A 26,213-nucleotide genomic window follows, 5' to 3' on the forward strand; every position below is an offset into this window, starting at 1 on the left:
AAAAAAGAAAAACTGAGTTCCATTTGTTTTAAGTCTTCCGTGGATGAAGGTTTAGAGCCATTAGAAGGAAAAAATTCTTTAAAAGATGAGCAATATTCTCAAGGGAAGGCTAGGTGAGCTCCATGCATTGAGACACTAAAACAGCCTATCTTGAACATTGCTTGGGAATGGAGGGGCTATGAAAGCAGAAATGGAGTGTGTACTAAAGACAAATTGTTCACATTGTTAAAATTTTTGCTATGAGTCCATTGGGAATATAAAATGACAAATAGATTTGAAAAGTACTTGGGAAGAAAAAGATATAGAATGAGCTGATTCAAATAAAGGGAAATGTAGCAAATGCACTGGGATCTTTTAAGTTTGTGCATTATGAATGCATGCATATATGTTCCTTTTCAGCTGGAGTTGGAATTACCCAATGAAGTTGTTCTTAAGAAGGCTACTGTAAAACCAGTAACATGAAGGTGAATCTGTGGTTTGGAGCTCCCCCTACAGTTTGTTTGAAGACTGGTCTCTCTCATCTCCAAGAAAAATGACCACTTTGGAAAATGAGTTCTTACGCATGCTTGGAAATATTTTTAATGTGTATATATTGTTTAAATTTATGTTTAAATGTGTACATGAGGAATCCGTTTTATGTTAGACATATTTTTTTCTTTTGTTACCTGCTTGCTAGCTGTGGACTGTATAATTTATTTTCCAATAAGTCAAAGTCTTTGTTTTAGGTCAGAGTGCCATTTTCAAGGTTGCGAATTTCAACAAGAGTTAAATGACACATGAAACTTTACGGCTATTTGAGAATTGGACATTTTGGATGAGAGATTTTATCATTTTATATTTTGTTTACGTATTTCTTTTCAAATATAGGGCCTGAATTATGACCAAGCACTATAACTTTTAATGAGGGATAAAGAATTGCATGCCACTATGTGTGTACTCTGAAAAATACTCATTTAGTTAGTCATTTGACAAATACTGATTATCATCTATGTGCCAGACACTGTTTAAGGCATTAGGCACATATCAATGAACAAAGCAGACAAAAATTTCCCTGCCCTTGGGGATCTTGTAGTTTAGTGATGGATGGAGGAGTGGTGGATTATAAAAATTATCATGATAAAGAAGTCAATTACATAGTGTATTAGAAGATTCAAAGTACTGTGAAAGCAATGGGCCCTGGCACAGGAAATCAGATTGAAGGAAGGGAGAAGCAGTGAGGCAACTGCAATTCCAAATAGTGTGGTCAAGGAAACTCCCATTGAAAAGATTTGAGAAAAGACTTGGAGGTAAGAAGAGCTTTCCAGGCAGGGAATAGCAAGTGCAGAGGCCTTGAATCAGGAGCTTGCTGGTGCATTCAAGGCACAGTAAGGGGGCTCAGCGTGCCTGGAGTGGAGTGAAGGGGAGTGTAGCTGTAAATCATATAGGGCAAGAGTCAGCAAACCAGTGCAGCCTGTTTTTGTAAATAAAGTTTTATTGGAACATGGCCATGCTCATTTGTTTATGTATTTTCTGTGGCTGCTTTCATGCTACAACCAGAAAGTGGAGTTGTTGAGATGGAGATGATCTCCACAAAGACTAACATATTTAACTGTCTGAGTCTTTATAGAAAATATTTGCTGACCCCTGCTGTAGGTAAGATTTCACAGGCCACTGTAACAATGTTGACTTTGACTCTGAGAGAAATGAGAAGCTATGGGAAGGACTGAACAAAAGAGTGACAGGATCTGATTTGTGTTTTGAAAGGATCATTATGGCTGCCATGTTGACAAATTTTAGGGAAAAGGCTGGGAACAGGAAAACCAATTAGGACTGTGGTTCAAAAGGTGTACCAGCCAGGCACAGTGGCTCATGCCTACAATCCCAGTGCTTTGGGAGGCTGAGGTGGAAGGATCTCTAGAGGCCAGAGTCTGAGATTGCAGCAGTGAGCTATGATCACACCACTACACTCTAGCCTGGGTGACAGAGTGAGACCCTGTCTTAAAAAAAAAAAAAGTGCACCAATGTGCTCCCAAGACACTACAGCAGATTCATCTGGGTGCAGCTGGGTATTTTAAATTCGTGAAGGATTCATAGCAATACCCAACATCTGTTAGATATTGTATGAGCTTCTAGCTAGTAGGTATAGTTCACAGTTTCAACATCAGGTCATGCCACATTCCTTTCAATGATACTGTATCTTTGTGAAGCTGGGTTTTTGGCAAGTGCCCTATGCAAATCAGTGTGGAACAGGAAGTGATGCTGGTAGTATCCAACTTGATTCTAAGGTTTGAGATGTACAGTACCCAACTGGCATACATATCCCATTAGCAAGTGATTGTGGCTAAGAGTAAGGTTTTCTTCTAACTTAATTATATTATTTTTCAGATGGCACCTTACTTGTTACAATACTCTAACGAGCATTGTATTAGTTTCTAGTCACTGCTCTAACAAATCACTACAAATGACTTCAAAGGTTTCTGCCCCAAGCAACTGAAAAATGGCATTACCATGAACTGAGATAAAGAAAACTGTGTATGAACCAGGTTTTTTTTTTGTGGGGGTAGGAGGGCAGATGAGAGATTCAATTTTATACATGTTTAGGAAAGAAGATACAAAGAGAAGGAAACGATACACATTCTGACCAGGGCCTTTCTCCAGATTGTCCACCCATGAGCCCTTTAGGCTGTTGTGTTTTGACTTCTCACTCAAAACATGGACTAAGCAAGTACAGAGTTGCCATGTTAGAGAGAGGAGACTCAGCAAGCCTTGTCTGACTCAGAGTCTTAACTAGTTTGGGGCAAATGGAGCTCTGTTTAAGGGAACAGAGAACTACAGGGTTCCCATGTTTAAAATAATTATGTCAAAAGATTGAGCAGGATTTTAGAAAGATGGAGGCAGCAGTGTAGTTTTGAATCTCCTCAAATCCTCTCATGGAAATAGATCAAACCAAACAAAAAACCCATAAGTAGCCTTTATCACAAAACTAGAGGACAGTTTTCCCTATGAACCCCAAAACAAGAGGGTGGGGCAAACCATCACCAATGGGCACCAGAGTTGCCTGGTATGGCACCCACACAAGAGGGAGTGGTAGACAGTATGCCTTCAAACTGCCAGCAGAGAAGTTCACTGGAAAGTACCATGGGCCAATGTGAGAACAGCAGCTGAAACTGAGGGGTTTTGCCCCTCTCACAAAGTGAGTAAGTACAAGGGACCTGTGATAGACTCTGAAGCACTGAAGCAGTCTAGTCCCTTCCCACTCTTGAGCCCGAGCAGCCAGAGCTCCTTTCCAGGATGTGGCCCTGGAAACACAGAGGAAAAACTACTGGGAGGAACAACAGATACAAAGGATAAAAATCAGGGAGGGAAACAGAGCTAGGAAATGTCAAAAAGCAAACCACCATGTCATTTGATACTACATTTTTAAAAAAGAGAAGTTTGGGGAAGTTTTAGAAAAGTTATCCTTAACACCTCCTTTTCAAAGTGCAGAAAAACCAATTTCACCTAAAAATGAGTAACAGAAAAGGATCGTAGTCAAATCCCATACAAAGGTATTATAAGAAAAAAGAGAATAAGCAGCAGAATAGCATCCTGTCAGACAACAAAAGCAAGTCAGAAAAGACAGGCCCGCAAGCTGATCCAAAGAGTAATCTGCTATTACAAAACTAGCTAAAAAACATTAGGAAAAAACGATGCAAAAGATGAAAGGACCACGGGGGGCAGGATGGGAAGTTACTGAATGAGTACTGTACAGAGTTTTTGTTTGGGATGATGAAAAAGTTCTGGAGATGGATAGTGGTAATGGTGGAACAACAGTATGAATCTACTTAATGCCACTGAATGGTACACTTAAAATGGTTAAAATGGTAAATTTTACATTATGTGTATTTTACTGCAATAAAAAGGGTGAGAAAACAATATAAATCAAAATTAGGTGAGATGGTAGAACTCAGAACAGGATTAAAAACAAAAGAAAAACTTCAGAAATGAAGACTAAAGTAAAAAGAACACAAGAATGAACAGGTTGGGCATGGTGGCTACATTTTAAAAAACACCTGTAATCCCAGCACTTTGGGAGGCCAAGGCGGGTGGATCAGTTGAGGCCAGGAGTTCAAGACCAGCTTGGCCAACATGGTGAAACCCTGTCTCTACTAAAAATACAAAAATTAGGCCAGGGCGATGGCTCACACCTGTAATCCCAGCACTTTGGGAGGCCGAGATGGGTGGATCACCCGAGGTTAGGAGATTGAGCCCAGCCTGACCAACAAAACCCCGACTCTACTAAAAATACAAAATTAGCCAGGCATGGTGGTGCATGCCTGTAATCCCAGCTACTCGGGAGGCTGAGCCAGGAGGATCGCTTGAACCTGGGAGGCAGAGGTTGTGGTGAGCCGAGATCGCGCCATTGCTCTCCAGCCTGGGCAACAAGAAGGAAACTCTGTCTCAGGAAAAAAAAAAAAAAAAATTAGACAGGGATGGTGACATGCACCTGTAATCTCAGCTACTCAGGAGGCTGAGGCATGATAATCGCTTGAACCCAGGAGGTGAAGTTTGCTGTGAGCCAGGTGGCACCAGTGCACTCTAGCCTAGTGACAGAGCAAGAGTCTGTCTCGAAAAAAAAAAAAAAAGAAAAAGAAAAAGAAGAAAAAAGAATGAATTAGCATAATGGATAATGCCTTTTAAAAAAAGAGGAAATTTTTAAAAATCAAAAAGAAGATAATAAAAAGAATTCTAGAGAAATGGCAAATAACAAAAGACAGGCAAAAAAGTCAGGACAGTTCTGAAAAGAGTAATGCAAACACATAGAAACGTAGTATACCATAAAAGTGACATTTCAAATCAATGGGACAGGTTATTCAGTAAATTGTAATATGTACATGTTGGATAATTTATCTGGAAGAATCCTTAAAATGGCAAAAGTAGATGCTTCTAAGGGAGGGGGTGGTGGTGGCTGGGAAACTTGGGGAAAGTGTGAATTTCCATTGTCACCATTTTGTATCTTTCCAATGTTCTATCATGTGAATCTATTATCTTTTAAGTCTAAAATGCCTGTGTTCAAATCCCAGCTATTGCTAGCAGTTGCTAGCTAGCTCTTAATCTTGGGCAAATTCTTCAGATTCTCTACCTCCTTATCTGTGAAATGGGATGAATAACTTAGCCAGGTGCTGCCTGGCACAGAATAAACTCTCAAAAAATATAAATTGCTAGTGGAAACAACCCAAATGTCTAGTAATGGATGAATGGATAAGCCAATGTGGTGTAGTCATACAATAAGAATACTATGTAGTATGAAAAGGAATAAAGTTCAGACACACACTACAACATAGATAAACCTTTAAAACATAGTATTAAATGAAAGAAGCCAGATACTAAAGGTCACATGTTGTATGATTCCATTTATATGAAATGTCCAGAAAAGGTAAATCCAGAGATTGGTGGTTGCCTGGTGTCAGAGGGAGGAGGGAATGAGGAGTGACCGCTAATGGGTAGAGGGTTTTTTTGCAGGGGATGATGAAAAGGTAATGGCTCAGATAGTTGTAATGATTGTACAACCTTGTGAACATACTAAATGCCACTGAACTGTACGATTTTTGTTTGTTTGTTTTTTTTTGTTTTGAGACTGAGACTCGCTCTGTTACCTAGGCTGGAGTGCAGTGGCACGATCTCGGCTCACTGCAACCTCCCCCTCCCGGGTTCAAGCGATTCTTGTGCCTCCGCCTCCTGAGCAGCTGGGATTGTAGGCATGCGCCACCACGCCTGGCTAATTTTTGTATTTTTATTAGAGACGGGGTTTCACCATGTTGGCCAGGCTAGTCTTGAACTCCTGAGCTCAAGTGATCCGCCTGCCTCAGCCTCCCAAAGTGCTGAGATTACAGGCCGCTCCCGGCCGAATCGTACGGATTTTGAACAGTGAATTTTATGTTAGGTGAATTATATATCAGAAACTAATTTTTTAAAAAGTAAATTACTGATTTTCCCATGGTGACCATCCACTGCCCCCATCTTCCCTTCCCCCACCCATTCCTCTCCTGCCCTCCCCCAACCGCCCCCAACCCTTTCTACCTCCCGCTGTGCCTCGAGGGGCGGGGGGGGGGCCTCCCCCTAAGGAGCGTCTGTGGACAGCTGGGCGCCTGCGTCTTGCGGCTTTTGGAGGGGGACCCAGGGCGCGCGCGCGCCCACCACTCATCCTGTGAAAATGGACGCTCCAAGCCGTTTTGTCTCGTGTACTTCAGTTAATGGTGATGGCGGAGAAGGTTGCACGTGCTGGAATGGGTGGAGGAGGACCTGGCGGCCTCTTAATATTTAAGTCCCTCCAGAAGATTGATTTATTATGCCTGTAACCTCCGGATTCCGCGGCTACCTGCAGGCGCTTGCAAACGCTGAGGACTTCGGAGACCCACAGGCCCTACCCCTTTGCACACAGTGTGACCCAAGCCCATTGCTGAACCTCACTAGTAAAGTGGCACAGTGTTACTGGTCTTGTGTGTTGTTGTGAAGGTGAACCGAAGTAGTGCGTCTCACTGCCCCTTGCATAGGTGTTGGTTGAGTAAATGGAGATCTATACTCTGGGGTCTGTTCTGAGCCAGCTTCATGCTGCTGCAGTTCATTTGGCTGGGCCCCAGGTTATCAGCTGTACCTAGGAGAACTGTGAGCCCTTGCCATTCCCCTGGTAGATTTCCCCTATGTTTTGTACTCACTTTCCCAACTGTGATCATATATGTATAAGGTAACCCAAACCTGTTGATGAGACCTGAATCTTATTTTCTAAAATACCTATCTGATAGGCCATGAGACATAAGGCCATCATCCATGGGGGATTTTGTACGTTTCTTTTGGTCCACCCAGCCTCATCTTCTGCCATCTTCAATTTATATCCAAATTTTATTCTTTTAGTCCTAACCTCAGATTCTGCATCTTACTTCTGCCATTTTCCCCATTTCTGATTCTTTGTATAAGCCCATAAAATCTCTCCCCATTTGACCTTCTTAGTCCTGGAACATGTTCCTTCCTGTTTCCTCAATTCTTATCCCTTTCTTTCTCTCTATTCTCCCATCCAACTTTTAGTTCCTTCTTTTTTTTTTTTTTTTTTTTTTTTTTGAGACACAGTCTCTCACTGTGTTGTCCAGGCTGGAGTGCAGTGGCACGATCTTGGCTCGCTTTGACCTCCACCTCCCGGGTTCAAGCGATTCTCCTGCCTCAGCCTCCTGAGAAGCTGGGATTACAGGCACCCGCCACCACACCCAGCTAATTTTTTGTATTTTTAGTTTTTAGTTTGTATTTTTAGTTTCACCATGTTGGTCAGGCTGGTCTTGAACTACTGACCTCAGGTGATCCACCCACCTCGGCCTCCCAAAGTGCTGGGATTATAGGCATGAGCCACCATGCCCGGCCATAATTCCTTCTTTCTAATGCAGCCTTTGATCCCCACCCCCACCAAAGAAAACCCACAGTCAACAGCATCTCAAAACTCAAAAGGCCTCTTTATTACTTATCTATTAATCAATTCTATTACATTTCTTTATTATGTTTTAAAAATATATCAGAATAAATAAATTAGTATCTATCTATATATGTGGAAAACCAGCGGTATCCAAAGTAAAACCAACAATCTCAGCTCTTAGATTGTGTAGCCATAGTATTCAGCAATTTCCATATCTCTTTCCCTTTCAACGAAAAACTGCACTTTCCCCAAAGAGGTGTATTTGGCAGCATTCTCACGCTCTTGTTGAGCCTTTCTCTTCATGGCCTCACGCTCTGGCCTCTGCTCTTCTGTGATGGGCGTTGACATTACTGGCTCGGGAACAGTGGGTTTCCTCCATGGACGGGGTTGGAGGCTGAAGTCTTGGATTAGAAATTGATTTTGAGGCTTGGGCAGTGACCGGAGACTGGTCACAGCAGTGGAAACAGGCTCCCGCTGCAGAGAAGAACAAGATGATGTTTTGTAGGCTGATGGCCTAGAAGCAGCAGATTGAGGGACAGTAGGCTGGGTAGGGTTGGCTGAACTGGGTTGGGTTGCTTTGGCTGAAATTGGCTGAGCTGGTGTGGCAGGACCTGTCAAAGATGTGTTGGTAGGAGCTGGTCGGGATGGATTGACTGCAGTCGATTGAGCTGAGTTAGTAGAATCAGGTTGAGCAGGGTAAGCCACAGCAGGCCTACGTGAGGCTAGAGGGTTTGGCCGCCGAGAAACAGGTCGAGCTTGAGGTTGGTCCAGGGTCAGAAAGGGCAAAGGTATCAACTTGACCTTCCCAGGTGGTGGCAACTCAGAGTGGGATGGAGATGTACACTCTTTTTCAGCACTACCATCTAGTTTCTGGGCCTTGACTTGAATTTTCTCCGGGCCTTTACCCTCATGTTGGATATCCAGCCATGGTTTGAGAGCTGGGAATGGCCGGCGGTTTTGGGTGTTGCTTGAGCTTCCCAGGGTCCTGGAGGAAGAGAATCCAGTTTTCATATCGATCTTTTTCCCGAGTGCATGGAAAACTTGCACGGACTCTAGCATGTGCATGCCTAGGGAGCTTCGGGGCTTTTTAAGGGTCTCTTGGCCAAGCTCAGGTTGATTTTTCTTCCGTTTCATATTGGGAATGGTTTGCTTCTCTTCTACCTTGACTTTGTTCCCTGACTGCTTACTCTCTTCAGATTTCTTGGAGCTGTTCTTTCTGTTCCCTTTGGTCTTTTCCTGCCCATGGCTCTTAGTTTTGCTGATCCTGCTGGATGCAGCTTTGTGAGGTTTGTTGCTAGGATGCTTGGCCTTGTTCACAGAAGTGCTGTTACTGACTGTAGCACTGCAAACAACCACTTCTCTCTCTAACAGGCACTCTGGGTTCTTTGGCTGGATTTTGGCCTTGGGAGCACCCTGGATAGGCTCGGAAGCTTTATGCTTGTTCTTCCTGACTTGATCAGAGTGACCCTTTATGACACATGACTTTTCCTGCACCTGATTTACCTTGATGGCACTGGTATCTTTGGCTTTCTTTGCTGAGGGACTTTCAGGTTGGTCAAGATCTTGTAAGGAACTGAAGATCGGGGGGAGGTAAGTATCCTCCACCCATGTAGTGATGTCTGCCAAATCACTGCTAGACTCAATCCCATTTTCAAATATCCCTTGGTCCTCAAGACTCAGGCTGTTATTTCTTAGATTGGCATTTTCAGAACCAGGCTGCTCCTCTTGGCCAAGAGGATCAATGCAGGCCAGAAGCGGGTGAATATCGGGGATTTCTACAGGAAGTAGTAGAGGATCTTGATTTCCTATTAGGATCTGGTGGACATCTAGAGGCTTTGAAAGGTTGGTTTCAATCTCATCCAAATTCTCATTCTCATTTTTTTCCTGGCTTGGAGCTGGAGACAGTGTCAAGAGATTAGTAGGACTCTGGACTGGAGTTATTGAACTGTCCCCAAGCTCAGGTGATGGGTTACTCTCAAGTGTCTGGGTATTTCTGCTACTGAAGGACTTGGAGAATTCTGGAGTTTGTGGCAGACGAAATGTCTGGCTTGGAGATTGCAATCCCAGGGAAGTATCCATCCCCAGGGAAGTTTCCATCACTACAAAGGAATCAAGGAAGAAGTCAGTCCCTGGTAAGTGAGATGCTCCCCCTACACACCAATGCAGCAATCGGATACCTTTCCAACATGGGCAAGGCATTTCTACTAGCTCTTCTTAAGGACCATGGGCAAGACCCTGTATTAGGAGATTGGCAGTGACTGTTCTCTTACTGGTTATCATTTGATGTGATTGTTTCTTGGTTTTCTTTGTATTTCATAGGGTTGTTGTAGATCAAAAAGTGAAAGTGATTTTTAAAATAGGAGATGTTTTATAAAGCCTCACATTCTTACAGGATCCTTTTAATTCTCTCCACTCTCCTGAGAGAATAAGAACAGTTTACACCATGGACTAGGGTAGAGAGTGGAGCCCTTCCTCATGAAATATATAAGCAAGCACAGATTCTGAGCCTGTTTGTTTTGGAGAGGATCTCTGAACACAAGGTCTTAAATCCTATTGTAAGTTAAGGAAAATCAAAATGTCACCGCCAAAATAAGAGTTCTGAAGTGCTTTCCAAAGAGACTAAAGTAATAGATTAAGGAAGGACATTACAGCGTGGTAGTGTGGGGGAAGTGATCAGTCAGGGCACTAAAAAGTGTATCCCTCAGAATGCTCTTGCGACTCTCTTACATGTAGCATAGATGGCCATTACAGTGTTCCACTTTCCCACTTATAAGGTGTTCTTATATAGAGTCTGAAAATGGAGAGCACTGCCAAAGAATAGTGGTTGAAGTCTCAGGACTTAAATTCTACCTATCCATTGACTCACCACTCACTACAGATTTGACCCTCCTTTTCAATGCTGACATTATTCCTCTCCTTTCTTGATGTTTGTACTCACCTTGAACACTGGTTTCTGTGATGGGTTGAGAAGACACAGAGTAATACATCCCAGAAGCAGAGACTGGTGGTAGGACATTTGTGGGCTGAACCTCCTTTAGCACCATCACCATTTCTGGTTGATGGGCAGAAGCCCTATATCCTGTGTATGACACAGAGCCATAAGATTGCAGACAGGATAGCTGAGGCCCCAGTGTGCCTTGATTATAGTAATAGACCTGGCTTCCTATCTGGCAGGGAAGTGACAGGTTATGGCCCTGCTGATTTGGAATTTGAGTTAGTGTCCCCTGAACAAGGCTGGCAGATAGTGATGGATACAGAGGGACCATAGTATTGGTATGTGAAGTTTTATAATACTGGGCTGTCATAGACATGGAAGAGACAGCTGTGTTCTGATCAGTGACAGTCACAGTGAAGTCCCTGAGTGAGGATGACTTCTTTACTGTGCTTGCTGTACTATCCCACTCAAAAACGCCTGGATAAGAGGCAGCTGAAGTACAGATATGGCTGTGGCCAGTAACCCCAGACAACATAGTTGTGCTAGAATGTTGGTAAAGGTAGGCACTGCCCATGAGTGGCTGGAAGGAGGTGCCAGAGGCTGATGGCTGTAGCCATGCTGAGCTGATGGCTGGAGCCTCTGCTCTGGAGAAGTTGGAGATGCTTCCTGTTAAGAAAGCTGCATTGCTCACCACAGGAAGAGAGAACTGCAGAGAATTTGCAGTTCCAGGTAAAGACGTATTTTGGAAATATTCTGTAGGAAACAAGAGAGAGATGAAAAAACCGATGAGAGTGAAAAATTCTCACCTTATTTGAAGAATAGCATTATCTTAAGGTTGTTGCAATCAGGAAGCCTCTAATACCAATACTCACTGAGATACCAAAAGCCAAACAGTTTATGATGGCCTTGAGTGCTGAAGCAGTTTGGTCCTCTTCTGATGAACTGTCTTTGTGTCCAACTTGGACACAGATATGAAGACCCAAGTGGTCTGGTTTCGTACATTATTTCCTAGGCTAGAAGCAACCTTCTCCCTTCCCTATCTTTCCCTTGAATCTGGGCTAGTATAGACTCATAACTATTTCCTAGAATTGGAGCATTTTAGAACTAGGAGGTCCTTAGAGAAGTTCTAACATTTCATTTTATGAGTCTGAGAGGTCAGATTGACCTGTTTTAAGTTTTACCATTATGTTAATATCATTACCAGGTTACAGAACCTGACTTCCTTGCCAGGAGTCTTTTCTCTGAGCATAGACCAGAAACCAGGAAATTAGAACTTTTAATATGGCATTTTTTTGGTCTACTAGAATATAGTACAGCTATTACCTTTATAATCCTTAGTGTCACATTTTGCTTCTGCAGGTCATATGATATGTCCTAGAGTTTATATTTAACCCAGGCCATTGGTAAATCTAAAAGGTCATTCTTTGCCCTCTTCAAGCCTGGCTTTTTATCATTAGTCAAAATAACTACCTGATAGAAATGTTTTCTTTTTTCTTTTTACTGAGACAGAGTCTTACTCTGTCACCCAGGCTGGAGTGCAGTGGCTTGATCTCAGCTCATTGCAACCTCCGCCTCCTGGGCTCAAGCAATTCTCATGCCTCAGCCTCCTGAGTAGCTGGGATTATAGGCGCACGCCACTCTGCCTGGCTAATTTTTTGCATTTTTAATAGAGACGGGGTTTTGCCATGTTTACCGGGCTGGTCTCAAACTCCTGACATCAGATTATCTGCCTGCCTCGGTGTCCCAAAGTGCTGGGATTACAGGTGTGAGCCACAATGCCTGGCCAAGAAATGCTTTTTGAAAGAAAAAAGCTAGTTAAACTCTGTGAGCTTCAGGCTGCCTGTCTATAAAGAAGTTGTAAAATAATAACAGTGATAATTCATACATGAATAAAAGTGATAGATTACATATGACTTATAATGAGGAAGATATAGTAAGTTCTGAAAAAACAGACAAAATAATTAAAAACATAAAATCATGGAACTAAAACAATATATAGATATTAATGAAAATTGGGGTATGTAGCTAGCATCAAAACATAGTAAAGTACTAACTAAAGCTGTTACCATACATGCAACATTAGGAAACTGAATAGTATCTACTCTTTCTTAGTGAATACTATTAACCAAGAAACAGCCCATAATAGAATGAATGAATTTCTAACAAGCATATATAGACAGAGAAACTGTATCAGCAAAAAGTGTGTAAGAAGCAGAAAATGTATAGACAAACTGTATCAGCAAAAAGTGTGTAAGAAGCAAAAAGTGTGTAAGAAACAGAAAAATGCAGTAAATGTGAATGTAAAATAGCCATAATATATGTGGATAGATATTTCAAAAAAAACTGGTACAAAGTAGAATGCAAAAAATAAGTGTAAAGGAATTATTATGCTCATTCATATTTCTATGAATATTACCCAGCAAATGACAGGTATTAATCCTAGTGTAATATTTAAATTATTGTAGCCACATAACAAGCAGAAAAGAACTCTTAAAAAGTATCATGAGAACTTTAATATCTATCCTCAAAACCTAGATTATAATCATCTCCAACGTCCAGGAAAATGACATTCCCATAGCTTAAAAAAAAAAACAACTGCTAGAATCCAATTAAAAAATGTTTTGAATGTAGGAAAGTTCAAAGGACTCCAGAAAATTTGACTTAGATTGATATGGAATTAGAGATATGTGGCTGATATGTGGCTTGACTTTTTATTCTTAGGTCTAAAAGCAGTCCATTATAAATCAGTAGGTACTCTGTTTTTGGAAGAAAGTATTAAGATAAAAAAGCAGCTTTTACTTGAAATCTACTTTTCATGCAAAGGTATTGTTCTTCTGATGCAAATAACGATACATTCTTTTTTCAGAAAACTTAATTTTATTGTTAATAGGAGAGACATCCATATAATTTAAAAATTAGAAACAGCACACTGCAAATTACATGTCCTCCAGCTCTCTAGGTAACCACTTATTAGTTTCTTGCTTGTAGGAAGCAACATTTCTTTTCTTTTCTTTTGAGATGGGGTCTTGCTCTATCATACAGACTGGAGTGCAGTGGCAAGATCTCGGCTCACTGCAACCTCTGCCTCCCAGGTTCCAGAGATTCTCCTGCCTAAGCCTCCCAAGTAGCTGGGTTTACAGGCGCCTGTCACCACACCCAGCTAATTTTTGTATTTTTAGTAGAGATGGGATTTCACCATGTTGGCCAGGCTGATCTCAAACTCCTGACCTCAGGTGATCCACCCGCCTCAGCCTCCCAAAGTGCTGGGATTATAGCTGTGAGCCACCGAGCTCGGCCTGGAGGCATCATTTCTAAAACATATATATATATTATACATGTATATTATATATAATGTACATGTATATTATATATTATACATGTATATTATATATAATATACATATATTATATATAATATACATGTAATGTACACTAAATTTAAAATTTATATGTATATTATATATAATATACGTATAATATATAATATACATGTATGTTATATATATTACATGTATATTATATATATAAAATATGAGTATATTTTATATGTATATTATATATATAATATGTGTATATTTTATATGTATATTATATATATAAAATATATATGTATATTTTATGTATGTATATTTTATATGTATATTATATGTATACATAAAATATATATGTATATTTTATGTATATATATATATTTTCTTTTTGAGACAGAATTTCGCTCTTGTTGCCCATGCTGGAATGAAATGGCATGATCTAGGCTCACTGCAACCTACACCTCCTGGGTTCAAACGATTCTCCTGCCTCAGCCTCCCAAGTAGCTGGGATTACAGGCATGTGCCACCATGCCCGGCTAATTTTGTATTTTTAGTAGAGACAGGGTTTCTCCATGTTGGTCAGGCTGGTCTTGAACTGACCTCAGGTCATCAGCCCAACTCGGCCTCCCAAAGTGCTGGGATTACAGGTGTGAGCCATCCTGCCCGGCCTCTAAAGCATATTTCTAAAATGTTTATATTAAAAACTGTCAAGTGTCATCTATGTTCAAAAAGGCAACAGAAAAAAAACAACTGAATATGACTTCTGATAAGGTGATTTTTCTAGGGATACTCTATTCTAGCCTGTTTCCTTCCTAGTCCTTTGATCTAAGCATTTGCTAAAACCAACTTCATTTTGCTCTATTGTGAATAGATTTCACTCTGTTGTCCTTTTGCTTTTTTTTTTTCAAATTTAAAATATATTTTTTTCTTTTAAAATCATTTCATCATTCTCCAGGGCATATCCCAAGGGGAAAAGTAGGGGACCCTGTCTTTCTGCTTTAATTAAAATACCAAATTCCTTACTCTAGAATACCTGCCTACTTAGAACCCAGTACTCTCCATTTTCTCTTTCCACCTAGTTTAGATAAGAATGTCCAAAACGTGAATACTACTTTTCTTTGTTTGTTTGTTTGTTTGTGACAGGGTCTCACTTTGTCACCCAGGCTGAAGTCCAGTGGTGTGAACCTGACTCACTGCAGCCTCAACCTCCTGGGCTCAAGCAGCCTCTGATCCTCCCACCTCAGCTTCCTGAGTAGCTGGCATACCCCCAACCCTGGCTGAGTTTTAAAAACTTTTTGTAGAGATGGGGTCTTGCCATGTTGCCCAGACTGGCCGGGAACTCCTAGGCCCAAAGTGATCCTCCCACCTCAGGCTCCCAAAGCATTGACATTGCAGGCATGAGCTACCACGCCCAACTGAATATTAAAAACATCACTACACATCAGTAAACATCATTAAATTTAAAATAGGAAAGTTGAAATATTAGTGAGGGAGATGGCCTCCCAAAGTGCTGAGATTACAGGTGTGAGCCACCGTGCCTGGCTGAATATTATTTAAAACATCACTAAACATCACTAAATTTAAAATACGAAAGTTGAAATACTAGTGGAGGGAGACTATTACACATGAAACATCTCAGAATATATTGCTAGTTTTCTAGGCCACTTTGGTTTTTTCTCTGTTTCTGTTGAAATGAACACTCTCAGAAAGTCTCTGATTTCATTTTCTATACGTATACCCTTTAAGACTCAGTATTAGAAAAGAAAAGGGCCAGGGGGAATAACCAGTCTATTATCCTAGTGTAATAGATGAGGAAACAGATTTTGTGAGAGAATAAAAGTTATCTAAAGTCACACAGCTAGTTAATGTCAAAGCCAAAACTGAAATGAGGTCTCTGGATTTCTACTTCAATACTTTCCCTGTTATTCCAAGCTGTTTGGGAATATAGGGGGAAAGAAATCTAAATTTAGGGGGAAAGAAATCTCATGAAAACCTTTTTAAGAAGTTTCTTTTTTTACCTGACATGGTCAGAGAAGAAGAAACATCAACTGCAGATAGAAGGGAAGAAGAGACGATACTAGCGGATGTCTGGGTGGCTGAAGCCAACCAGTGCATGTGTCCAGTATGAAGGCCACTGGTCACTGGTTACTGGTCACTGGCCCCTTGCGATGATACAAATTTACAGGCCACGCCCATGAAACCCCAAGCTTCTACCAGGTGGCAGTTGGTTTGGAGGGAGAATGATGTCACAAAGCAGGCAGTTTAAAGGTCTGCGATAGCCAATAGGGAGGTCAGATTCCCCACAAGACAGGATTGGCTGGCAGAGGTGGTAGGAAAGGTGTAACAGCACTAAGTGGCTGAGCTCTGGGGAGGTGAAATCTGCAAGACAGACATGATAGTCCCACTTTCCCCCAGGCTCTCATGTTAGGGAGATCATCTCAATGTTTCTCATAAATGTTCACTAATATAATTAACTAACATTTATATTTAATGTGTTATATTTCATATTATATAATACTATGCATTTATAATTATACAGTACATACACAATATCCTTGGGGAGAAAGGAAAGGGATGTCTAAGTTGAGCAATTAAGTTGTTCTAAAACTATTTCAGTGAATCTGATTAATGAATTTACTGCTGCTTTTTAATTTTATTGTATTTTTTGTGAGATGGAGTCTGGCTCTGTCACCCAGGCTGGAGTGCAGTGGCGTGATCTTGGCTCACTGCAAGCACCACCTCCCAGGTTCACGCCATTCTCCTGCCTCAGACTCCTTAGTAGCTGGGACTACAGGCGCCCGCCACTTCAGCCGGCTAATTTTTTGTATTTTTAGTAGGGACAGGGTTTCACCCTGTTAGCCAGGATGGTTCGATCACCTGACCTTGTGATCTGCTCCCCTCAGCCTCCCAAAGTGCTGGGATTACAGGCGGGAGCCACCGCACCCGGCCCTACTGCCGCTTTTAAGGGCCAAAGGAAGAGATTAAAGAACCCTCTTTTGTAACTTGAACAGCAAAGTTCGTTGATTGCCCCTTGTAGGAAATGATGTGGTCCAAGGCTCTTCTCTTTTAGTTTCTTCTCCTTGAATTCCACCTTCTTTGGGCTGGGCCAGGTTGGTCTTGGATCTCTCTTCTGCTCTCCCTTTTTTAACCCCTTGATTTTAGGCATTGTTTCTGGGCCAAGCCTTGATCTTGCATTTTTACATTTGTGGATATTCCTTCTTGTCAACTTCCAGAGCAGGAGTCTTCTTTTCAGTGTCCTGATGTTTGGAAAACGGACTCTGCTCATGAGAAGCAAACAGCAGAGAGGTAGAAGACAAGGCTGACTGCAGACCTTCCCTCTTCTAGCCTTTGGTCACAATTCTTTTGCCCACAGTTTGCTACCTCTGGCTCCTTGGGCCACACAGACACCCTGCCATCCTGCTCTTTTATATGTGAGAGGCATTCAGGATACTTTCTTTCTTTCTTCTCACATAAGAGGATCCAGTGTGGCAGTTACTGATAGCCTCGTCTCCCTTGCAAACAGCCACTATAGAATCTTGGGCCTTTAGGATTTTCTGTCAGCCATGCTTGGGTACAAGGGCCAGGCAAAATGAAGAGTTAAAGCATTTAGTGGAGAATAGGAAACAGGCAAGGTGAGGGTACAGGAAAAAAGAGATTTATGTGGATTTTTTGGTTTCTGTGACAAGCAATTCAACATACCTATTTTGTATTAACAAAATAGACAATTCTTTTTTTTTTTTTTTTTTTTGAGACAGAGTCTCTCTCTGTCACCCAGGCTGGAGGGCAGTGGCCGATCTCTGCTAGCTTCAAGCTCTGCCTCCCAGGTTCACACCATTCTCGTGCCTCAGCCTCCTGAGTAGCTGGGATTACAGGTACTCGCCACCATGCCCGGCTAATTTTTTGTATTTTTTTGTAGAGACGGGGTTTCACCGTGTCAGCCAGGATGGTCTCCTGACCTTGGGATCTGCCCACCTCAGCCTCCCAAAGTGCTGGGATTACAGGCGTGTGCCACTGCGCCCGGCCCAATATTTTTTATGTAGCTAGATAGTCCAGAACTTCCATGACTTCTGTACACTGAAGAAAATAATCATAATGTATTTTTTCCATTTTGTTTTATACCGTATTACCTCATTTATGTCATTCATTAGTATGTCTGTAGAATGTAAATTGCTTTTGTTTTATTAACTTTATTTTATTTATAAGAGTGAGACAGAATTTCACTCTTTTGCCCAGGCTGGAGTGCAGTGGCACGGTCTTGGCTCACTGCAACCTCTGCCTCCTTGGTCCAAGTGATTCTCCTGCCTCAGCCTCCCGAGTAGCTGGGATTACAGGCGCCCGCCACCATACTCGGCTAATTTTTGTATTTTTAGTAAGGACAAGGTTTCACCATGTTGTCCAGGCTGGTCTCAAACTTGTGACCTCGGTTGATCATCCCGCCTCAGCCTCGCAAAGTGCTGGGATTACAGGCGTGAGCCACCGTGCCTGGCCTGTAGATTGCTTTTAAATCCTCTGGTTTTTCTACATGTTTTTTCCTTGTCATATTTTTAAGGAATACAACATTATAAGACATAATGCATTTTTCTCTCGTGATGGTTGTTTATTTTGAAACATCATGAACTATGGTGACCTGATGGGTTTTGTGGAGGAAATTAAAGAGGGGTCTGTGAAAAAGGCACTGTTGTGAGTTGTGCTGTGTGCCCAAGCATAAGGAACAGATGTCTGCAGTGAGCCCAAGTTGACTTGGATTGCCTTGGTTTTCATTTTCCTAGTTAGTGCTTTTCTCACTAACTTCTCTTGTAACTGTAATAAAATGAGTTAGGGCTGAGTTGCTAATGATTTACGTGTGGACTAAGCTGGTTTGGGGGAGGAAATCTATGGATATAATCATTTTCCTTGGTGGTAAGCTTTTAGAGATACCTGCATTGATCATTTGTTTGTTTATTTGTTTGTTTGTTTGTTTTTAGATGGAGTCTCGCTCTGTTGCCTAGGCTGGAGGGCAGTGGCACGATCTCGGCTCACTGCGCCATGCGCCTCCCTGGTTCAAGCAATTCTGATGCCCGAGCCTCCCAAGTACGTAGGATTAAAGGTGCACACCACCACACCCAGCTAATTTTTGTATTCTTAGTAGAGATGGGGTTTGACCATGTTGGCCAGGCTGGTCTCCAACTCCTGACCTCCGGTGATCTTCCCACCTCAGCCTTGCAAAGTGCTGTGATTACAGGCGTGAGCCACCGCACCCCGCCTGGAAGCCTCATTTCTAAAACATGTTGGTTTCTTTTTTTTTTCTTTTGAAGCGGAGTTTCGCTCTTATTGCCCAGACTGGAGTGCAATGGCGCGATCTTGGCTCACCACAACCTTTGCCTCTCGGGTTCAAGCGATTCTCCTGCCTCAGCCTCCCAAATAGCTGGGATTACAGGCATGTGCCACCATGCCCGGCTGATTTGGTATTTTTAGTAGAGATGGGGTTTCTCCTTGTTGGTCAGGCTTGTCTCACACTCCTGACCTCAGGTGATCAGCCCACCTCGGCCTCCCAAAGTGCTTGGTTTACAGGCGTAAGCCACCGTGCCCGGCCTTAAAACATATTTCCAAAATGTTTATATTACAAACTGTCAAGTGTCATCTATGTTCAAAAAGGCAACAGAAAAAAGTGACTGAATATGACTTCTGATAACGCTGCTTTTCCTAGGGATACTGTATTCTGCCTGTTTCCTTCCCAGTCCATTGATCTAAGCATTTGCTAAAACCAACTTCATTTTACCCTACTCTGAATAGATTTCAGTCTGTTGTCCTTTTGCTTTTTTTTTTTCAAATTTAAAATATATTTTCTTCTTTTAAAATCATTTTGTCATTCTCCAGGGCATATCCCAAGGGGAAAAGTAGGGGACCCTGTCTTTCTGCTTAAATTAAAATACCAAATTACTTACCCTAGAATACCTGCCTACTTAGAACCCAGTACTCTCCATTTTCTCTTTCCACCTAGTTTAGATAGGAATGTCCAAAACGTGAATACTACTTTTCTTTGTTTGTTTGTTTGTTTGTTTGTGACAGGGTCTCACTTTGTCACCCAGGCTGAAGTCCAGTGGTGTGAACCTGACTCACTGCAGTCTCAGCCTCCTGGGCTCAAGCAGCCTCTGATCCTCCCACCTCAGCCTCCTGAATAGCTGGCATACACCCAACCCTGGCTGAGTCTTAAAAAGTTTTTGTAGAGATGGGGTCTTGCCATGTTGCCCAGACTGGCCGGGAACTCCTAGGCCCAAAGCGATCCTCCCACCTCAGGCTCCCAAAGCATTGACATTGCAGGCATGAGCTACCACGCCCAACTGAATATTAAAAACATCACTACACATCAGCAAACATCACTAAATTTAAAATAGGAAAGTTGAAATATTAGTGAGGGAGATGGCCTCCCAAAGTGCTGAGATTACAGGTGTGAGCCACCGTGCCTGGCTGAATATTATTTAAAACATCACTAAGCATCACTAAATTTAAAATACGAAAGTTGAAATACTAGTGGAGGGAGACTATTACACATGAAACATCTCAGAATATATTGCTAGTTTTCTAGGCCACTTTGGTTTTTTCTCCGTTTCTGTTGAAATGAACACTCTTAGAAAGTCTCTGATTTCATTTTCTATACGTATACCCTTTAAGACTCAGTATTAGAAAAGAAAAGGGCCAGGGGGAATAACCAGTCTATTATCCTAGTGTAATAGATGAGGAAACAGATTTTGTGAGAGAATAAAAGTTATCTAAAGTCACACAGCTAGTTAATGTCAAAGCCAAAACTGAAATGAGGTCTCTGGATTTCTACTTCAATACTTTCCCTGTTATTCCAAGCTGTTTGGGAATATAGGGGGAAAGAAATCTAAATTTAGGGGGAAAGAAATCTCATGAAAACCTTTTTAAGAAGTTTCTTTTTTTACCTGACATGGTCAGAGAAGAAGAAACATCAACTGCAGATAGAAGGGAAGAAGAGACGATACTAGCGGATGTCTGGGTGGCTGAAGCCAACCAGTGCATGTGTCCAGTATGAAGGCCACTGGTCACTGGTTACTGGTCACTGGCCCCTTGCGATGATACAAATTTACAGGCCACGCCCATGAAACCCCAAGCTTCTACCAGGTGGCAGTTGGTTTGGAGGGAGAATGATGTCACAAAGCAGGCAGTTTAAAGGTCTGCGATAGCCAATAGGGAGGTCAGATTCCCCACAAGACAGGATTGACTGGCAGAGGTGGTAGGAAAGGTGTAACAGCACTAAGTGGCTGAGCTCTGGGGAGGTGAAATCTGCAAGACAGACATGATAGTCCCACTTTCCCCTAGGCTCTCATGTTAGGGAGATCATCTCAATGTTTCTCATAAATGTTCACTAATATAATTAACTAACATTTATATTTAATGTGTTATATTTCATATTATATAATACTATGCATTTATAATTATACAGTACATACACAATATCCTTGGGGAGAAAGGAAAGGGATGTCTAAGTTGAGCAATTAAGTTGTTCTAAAACTATTTCAGTGAATCTGATTAATGAATTTACTGCTGCTTTTTAATTTTATTGTATTTTTTGTGAGATGGAGTCTGGCTCTGTCACCCGGCTGGAGTGCAGTGGCGTGATCTTGGCTCACTGCAAGCACCACCTCCCAGGTTCACGCCATTCTCCTGCCTCAGACTCCTTAGTAGCTGGGACTACAGGCGCCCGCCACTTCAGCCGGCTAATTTTTTGTATTTTTAGTAGGGACAGGGTTTCACCCTGTTAGCCAGGATGGTTCGATCACCTGACCTTGTGATCTGCTCGCCTCAGCCTCCCAAAGTGCTGGGTACAGGCGGGAGCCACCGCACCCGGCCCTACTGCCGCTTTTAAGGGCCAAAGGAAGAGATTAAAGAACCCTCTTTTGTAACTTGAACAGCAAAGTTCGTTGATTGCCCCTTGTAGGAAATGATGTGGTCCAAGGCTCTTCTCTTTTAGTTTCTTCTCCTTGAATTCCACCTTCTTTGGGCTGGGCCAGGTTGGACTTGGATCTCTCTTCTGCTCTCCCTTTTTTAACCCCTTGATTTTAGGCATTGTTTCTGGGCCAATCCTTGATCTTGCATTTTTACATTTGTGGATATTCCTTCTTGTCAACTTCCAGAGCAGGAGTCTTCTTTTCAGTGTCCTGATGTTTGGAAAACGGACTCTGCTCATGAGAAGCAAACAGCAGAGAGGTAGAAGACAAGGCTGACTGCAGACCTTCCCTCTTCTAGCCTTTGGTCACAATTCTTTTGCCCACAGTTTGCTACCTCTGGCTCCTTGGGCCACACAGACACCCTGCCATCCTGCTCTTTTATATGTGAGAGGCATTCAGGATACTTTCTTTCTTTCTTCTCACATAAGAGGATCCAGTGTGGCAGTTACTGATAGCCTCGTCTCCCTTGCAAACAGCCACTATAGAATCTTGGGCCTTTAGGATTTTCTGTCAGCCATGCTTGGGTACAAGGGCCAGGCAAAATGAAGAGTTAAAGCATTTAGTGGAGAATAGGAAACAGGCAAGGTGAGGGTACAGGAAAAAAGAGATTTATGTGGATTTTTTGGTTTCTGTGACAAGCAATTCAACATACCTATTTTGTATTAACAAAATAGACAATTCTTTTTTTTTTTTTTTTTTTTTTTGAGACAGAGTCTCTCTCTGTCACCCAGGCTGGAGGGCAGTGGCCGATCTCTGCTAGCTTCAAGCTCTGCCTCCCAGGTTCACACCATTCTCGTGCCTCAGCCTCCTGAGTAGCTGGGATTACAGGTACTCGCCACCATGCCCGGCTAATTTTTTGTATTTTTTTGTAGAGACGGGGTTTCACCGTGTCAGCCAGAATGGTCTCCTGACCTTGGGATCTGCCCACCTCAGCCTCCCAAACTGCTGGGATTACAGGCGTGTGCCACTGCGCCCGGCCCAATATTTTTTATGTAGCTAGATAGTCCAGAACTTCCATGACTTCTGTACACTGAAGAAAATAATTATAATGTATTTTTTCCATTTTGTTTTATACCGTATTACCTCATTTATGTCATTCATTAGTATGTCTTTAGAATGTAAATTGCTTTTGTTTTATTAACTTTATTTTATTTATAAGAGTGAGACAGAATTTCACTCTTTTGCCCAGGCTGGAGTGCAGTGGCACGGTCTTGGCTCACTGCAACCTCTGCCTCCTTGGTCCAAGTGATTCTCCTGCCTCAGCCTCCCGAGTAGCTGGGATTACAGGCGCCCGCCACCATACTCGGCTAATTTTTGTATTTTTAGTAAGGACAAGGTTTCACCATGTTGTCCAGGCTGGTCTCAAACTTGTGACCTCGGTTGATCATCCCGCCTCAGCCTCGCAAAGTGCTGGGATTACAGGCGTGAGCCACCGTGCCTGGCCTGTAGATTGCTTTTAAATCCTCTGGTTTTTCTACATGTTTTTTCCTTGTCATATTTTTAAGGAATACAACATTATAAGACATAATGCATTTTTCTCTCGTGATGGTTGTTTATTTTGAAACATCATGAACTATGGTGACCTGATGGGTTTTGTGGAGGAAATTAAAGAGGGGTCTGTGAAAAAGGCACTGTTGTGAGTTGTGCTGTGTGCCCAAGCATAAGGAACAGATGTCTGCAGTGAGCCCAAGTTGACTTGGATTGCCTTGGTTTTCATTTTCCTAGTTAGTGCTTTTCTCACTAACTTCTCTTGTAACTGTAATAAAATGAGTTAGGGCTGAGTTGCTAATGATTTACGTGTGGACTAAGCTGGTTTGGGGGAGGAAATCTATGGATATAATCATTTTCCTTGGTGGTAAGCTTTTAGAGATACCTGCATTGATCATTTGTTTGTTTATTTGTTTGTTTGTTTGTTTTTAGATGGAGTCTCGCTCTGTTGCCTAGGCTGGAGGGCAGTGGCACGATCTCGGCTCACTGCACCATGCGCCTCCCTGGTTCAAGCAATTCTGATGCCCGAGCCTCCCAAGTACGTAGGATTAAAGGTGCACACCACCACACCCAGCTAATTTTTGTATTCTTAGTAGAGATGGGGTTTGACCATGTTGGCCAGGCTGGTCTCCAACTCCTGACCTCCGGTGATCTTCCCACCTCAGCCTTGCAAAGTGCTGTGATTACAGGCGTGAGCCACCGCACCCCGCCTGGAAGCCTCATTTCTAAAACATGTTGGTTTCTTTTTTTTTTCTTTTGAAGCGGAGTTTCGCTCTTATTGCCCAGACTGGAGTGCAATGGCGCGATCTTGGCTCACCACAACCTTTGCCTCTCGGGTTCAAGCGATTCTCCTGCCTCAGCCTCCCAAATAGCTGGGATTACAGGCATGTGCCACCATGCCCGGCTGATTTGGTATTTTTAGTAGAGATGGGGTTTCTCCTTGTTGGTCAGGCTTGTCTCACACTCCTGACCTCAGGTGATCAGCCCACCTCGGCCTCCCAAAGTGCTTGGTTTACAGGCGTAAGCCACCGTGCCCGGCCTTAAAACATATTTCCAAAATGTTTATATTACAAACTGTCAAGTGTCATCTATGTTCAAAAAGGCAACAGAAAAAAGTGACTGAATATGACTTCTGATAACGCTGCTTTTCCTAGGGATACTGTATTCTGCCTGTTTCCTTCCCAGTCCATTGATCTAAGCATTTGCTAAAACCAACTTCATTTTACCCTACTCTGAATAGATTTCAGTCTGTTGTCCTTTTGCTTTTTTTTTTTTCAAATTTAAAATATATTTTCTTCTTTTAAAATCATTTTGTCATTCTCCAGGGCATATCCCAAGGGGAAAAGTAGGGGACCCTGTCTTTCTGCTTAAATTAAAATACCAAATTACTTACCCTAGAATACCTGCCTACTTAGAACCCAGTACTCTCCATTTTCTCTTTCCACCTAGTTTAGATAGGAATGTCCAAAATGTGAATACTACTTTTCTTTGTTTGTTTGTTTGTTTGTTTGTGACAGGGTCTCACTTTGTCACCCAGGCTGAAGTCCAGTGGTGTGAACCTGACTCACTGCAGTCTCAGCCTCCTGGGCTCAAGCAGCCTCTGATCCTCCCACCTCAGCCTCCTGAGTAGCTGGCATACACCCAACCCTGGCTGAGTCTTAAAAAGTTTTTGTAGAGATGGGGTCTTGCCATGTTGCCCAGACTGGCCGGGAACTCCTAGGCCCAAAGCGATCCTCCCACCTCAGGCTCCCAAAGCATTGACATTGCAGGCATGAGCTACCACGCCCAACTGAATATTAAAAACATCACTACACATCAGTAAACATCACTAAATTTAAAATAGGAAAGTTGAAATATTAGTGAGGGAGATGGCCTCCCAAAGTGCTGAGATTACAGGTGTGAGCCACCGTGCCTGGCTGAATATTATTTAAAACATCACTAAGCATCACTAAATTTAAAATACGAAAGTTGAAATACTAGTGGAGGGAGACTATTACACATGAAACATCTCAGAATATATTGCTAGTTTTCTAGGCCACTTTGGTTTTTTCTCTGTTTCTGTTGAAATGAACACTCTCAGAAAGTCTCTGATTTCATTTTCTATACGTATACCCTTTAAGACTCAGTATTAGAAAAGAAAAGGGCCAGGGGGAATAACCAGTCTATTATCCTAGTGTAATAGATGAGGAAACAGATTTTGTGAGAGAATAAAAGTTATCTAAAGTCACACAGCTAGTTAATGTCAAAGCCAAAACTGAAATGAGGTCTCTGGATTTCTACTTCAATACTTTCCCTGTTATTCCAAGCTGTTTGGGAATATAGGGGGAAAGAAATCTAAATTTAGGGGGAAAGAAATCTCATGAAAACCTTTTTAAGAAGTTTCTTTTTTTACCTGACATGGTCAGAGAAGAAGAAACATCAACTGCAGATAGAAGGGAAGAAGAGACGATACTAGCGGATGTCTGGGTGGCTGACGCCAACCAGTGCATGTGTCCAGTATGAAGGCCACTGGTCACTGGTTACTGGTCACTGGCCCCTTGCGATGATACAAATTTACAGGCCACGCCCATGAAACCCCAAGCTTCTACCAGGTGGCAGTTGGTTTGGAGGGAGAATGATGTCACAAAGCAGGCAGTTTAAAGGTCTGCGATAGCCAATAGGGAGGTCAGATTCCCCACAAGACAGGATTGGCTGGCAGAGGTGGTAGGAAAGGTGTAACAGCACTAAGTGGCTGAGCTCTGGGGAGGTGAAATCTGCAAGACAGACATGATAGTCCCACTTTCCCCCAGGCTCTCATGTTAGGGAGATCATCTCAATGTTTCTCATAAATGTTCACTAATATAATTAACTAACATTTATATTTAATGTGTTATATTTCATATTATATAATACTATGCATTTATAATTATACAGTACATACACAATATCCTTGGGGAGAAAGGAAAGGGATGTCTGAGTTGTGCAATTACAGTTGTTCTAAAACTATTTCAGTGAATCTGATTAATGAATTTACTGCTGCTTTTTAATTTTATTGTATTTTTTGTGAGATGGAGTCTGGCTCTGTCACCCAGGCTGGAGTGCAGTGGCGTGATCTTGGCTCACTGCAAGCACCAC

At 42.2% G+C, this 26,213-nt stretch overlaps 1 protein-coding gene and 1 long non-coding RNA gene across 3 annotated transcripts in view; one reads left to right on the top strand and one right to left on the bottom strand.

Moving 5' to 3' along the window:
• Positions 1-25,002, top strand: part of LOC129397151 (uncharacterized) — a 29,281-nt gene extending 4,279 nt beyond the window's left edge. The window contains exons 2-4 of the long non-coding RNA XR_008624336.1: positions 400-9,549; positions 18,627-18,732; positions 23,532-25,002. This is a non-coding gene — a long non-coding RNA (uncharacterized LOC129397151). The remainder of the gene's footprint in view (positions 1-399; positions 9,550-18,626; positions 18,733-23,531) is intronic.
• Positions 7,440-25,817, bottom strand: C12H2orf78 (chromosome 12 C2orf78 homolog). Of its 2 annotated transcripts, none has more exons than XM_055107793.2 (3): positions 25,492-25,817; positions 10,356-11,105; positions 7,440-9,516 (listed from the first exon to the last, which is right to left on the bottom strand). In XM_055107793.2, the coding sequence occupies exons 1-3, from the start codon at positions 25,586-25,588 to the stop codon at positions 7,595-7,597; spliced, it is 2,769 nt and encodes a 922-aa protein (XP_054963768.1). In that variant the 5' UTR covers positions 25,589-25,817; the 3' UTR covers positions 7,440-7,594. The 2 variants fall into 2 exon arrangements, with proteins under 2 accessions (XP_054963768.1, XP_003810411.2); XM_003810363.4 differs by lacking the exon at positions 25,492-25,817 and adding an exon at positions 15,681-16,060.
• Between the last annotated feature and the right edge of the window lie 396 nt (positions 25,818-26,213).

The sequence above is a fragment of the Pan paniscus genome, chromosome 12 (genome assembly GCF_029289425.2).
Source record: "Pan paniscus chromosome 12, NHGRI_mPanPan1-v2.0_pri, whole genome shotgun sequence".
Classification (NCBI taxonomy): domain Eukaryota; kingdom Metazoa; phylum Chordata; class Mammalia; order Primates; family Hominidae; genus Pan; species Pan paniscus.

Bases quoted from the DNA above. Each gene is read 5' to 3' on its own strand.
- C12H2orf78 (XM_055107793.2), bottom strand. From the start codon at position 25,588: ATGCACTGGTTGGCGTCAGCCACCCAGACATCCGCTAGTATCGTCTCT. The intron at 11,106-25,491 runs GTAAAAAAAGAA...TGTTTCCTACAG, and splicing joins TTCTTCTCTGACCATGTCAG to AATATTTCCAAAATACGTCT. The intron at 9,517-10,355 runs GTGAGTACAAAC...ATTCCTTTGTAG, and splicing joins CACAGAAACCAGTGTTCAAG to TGATGGAAACTTCCCTGGGG.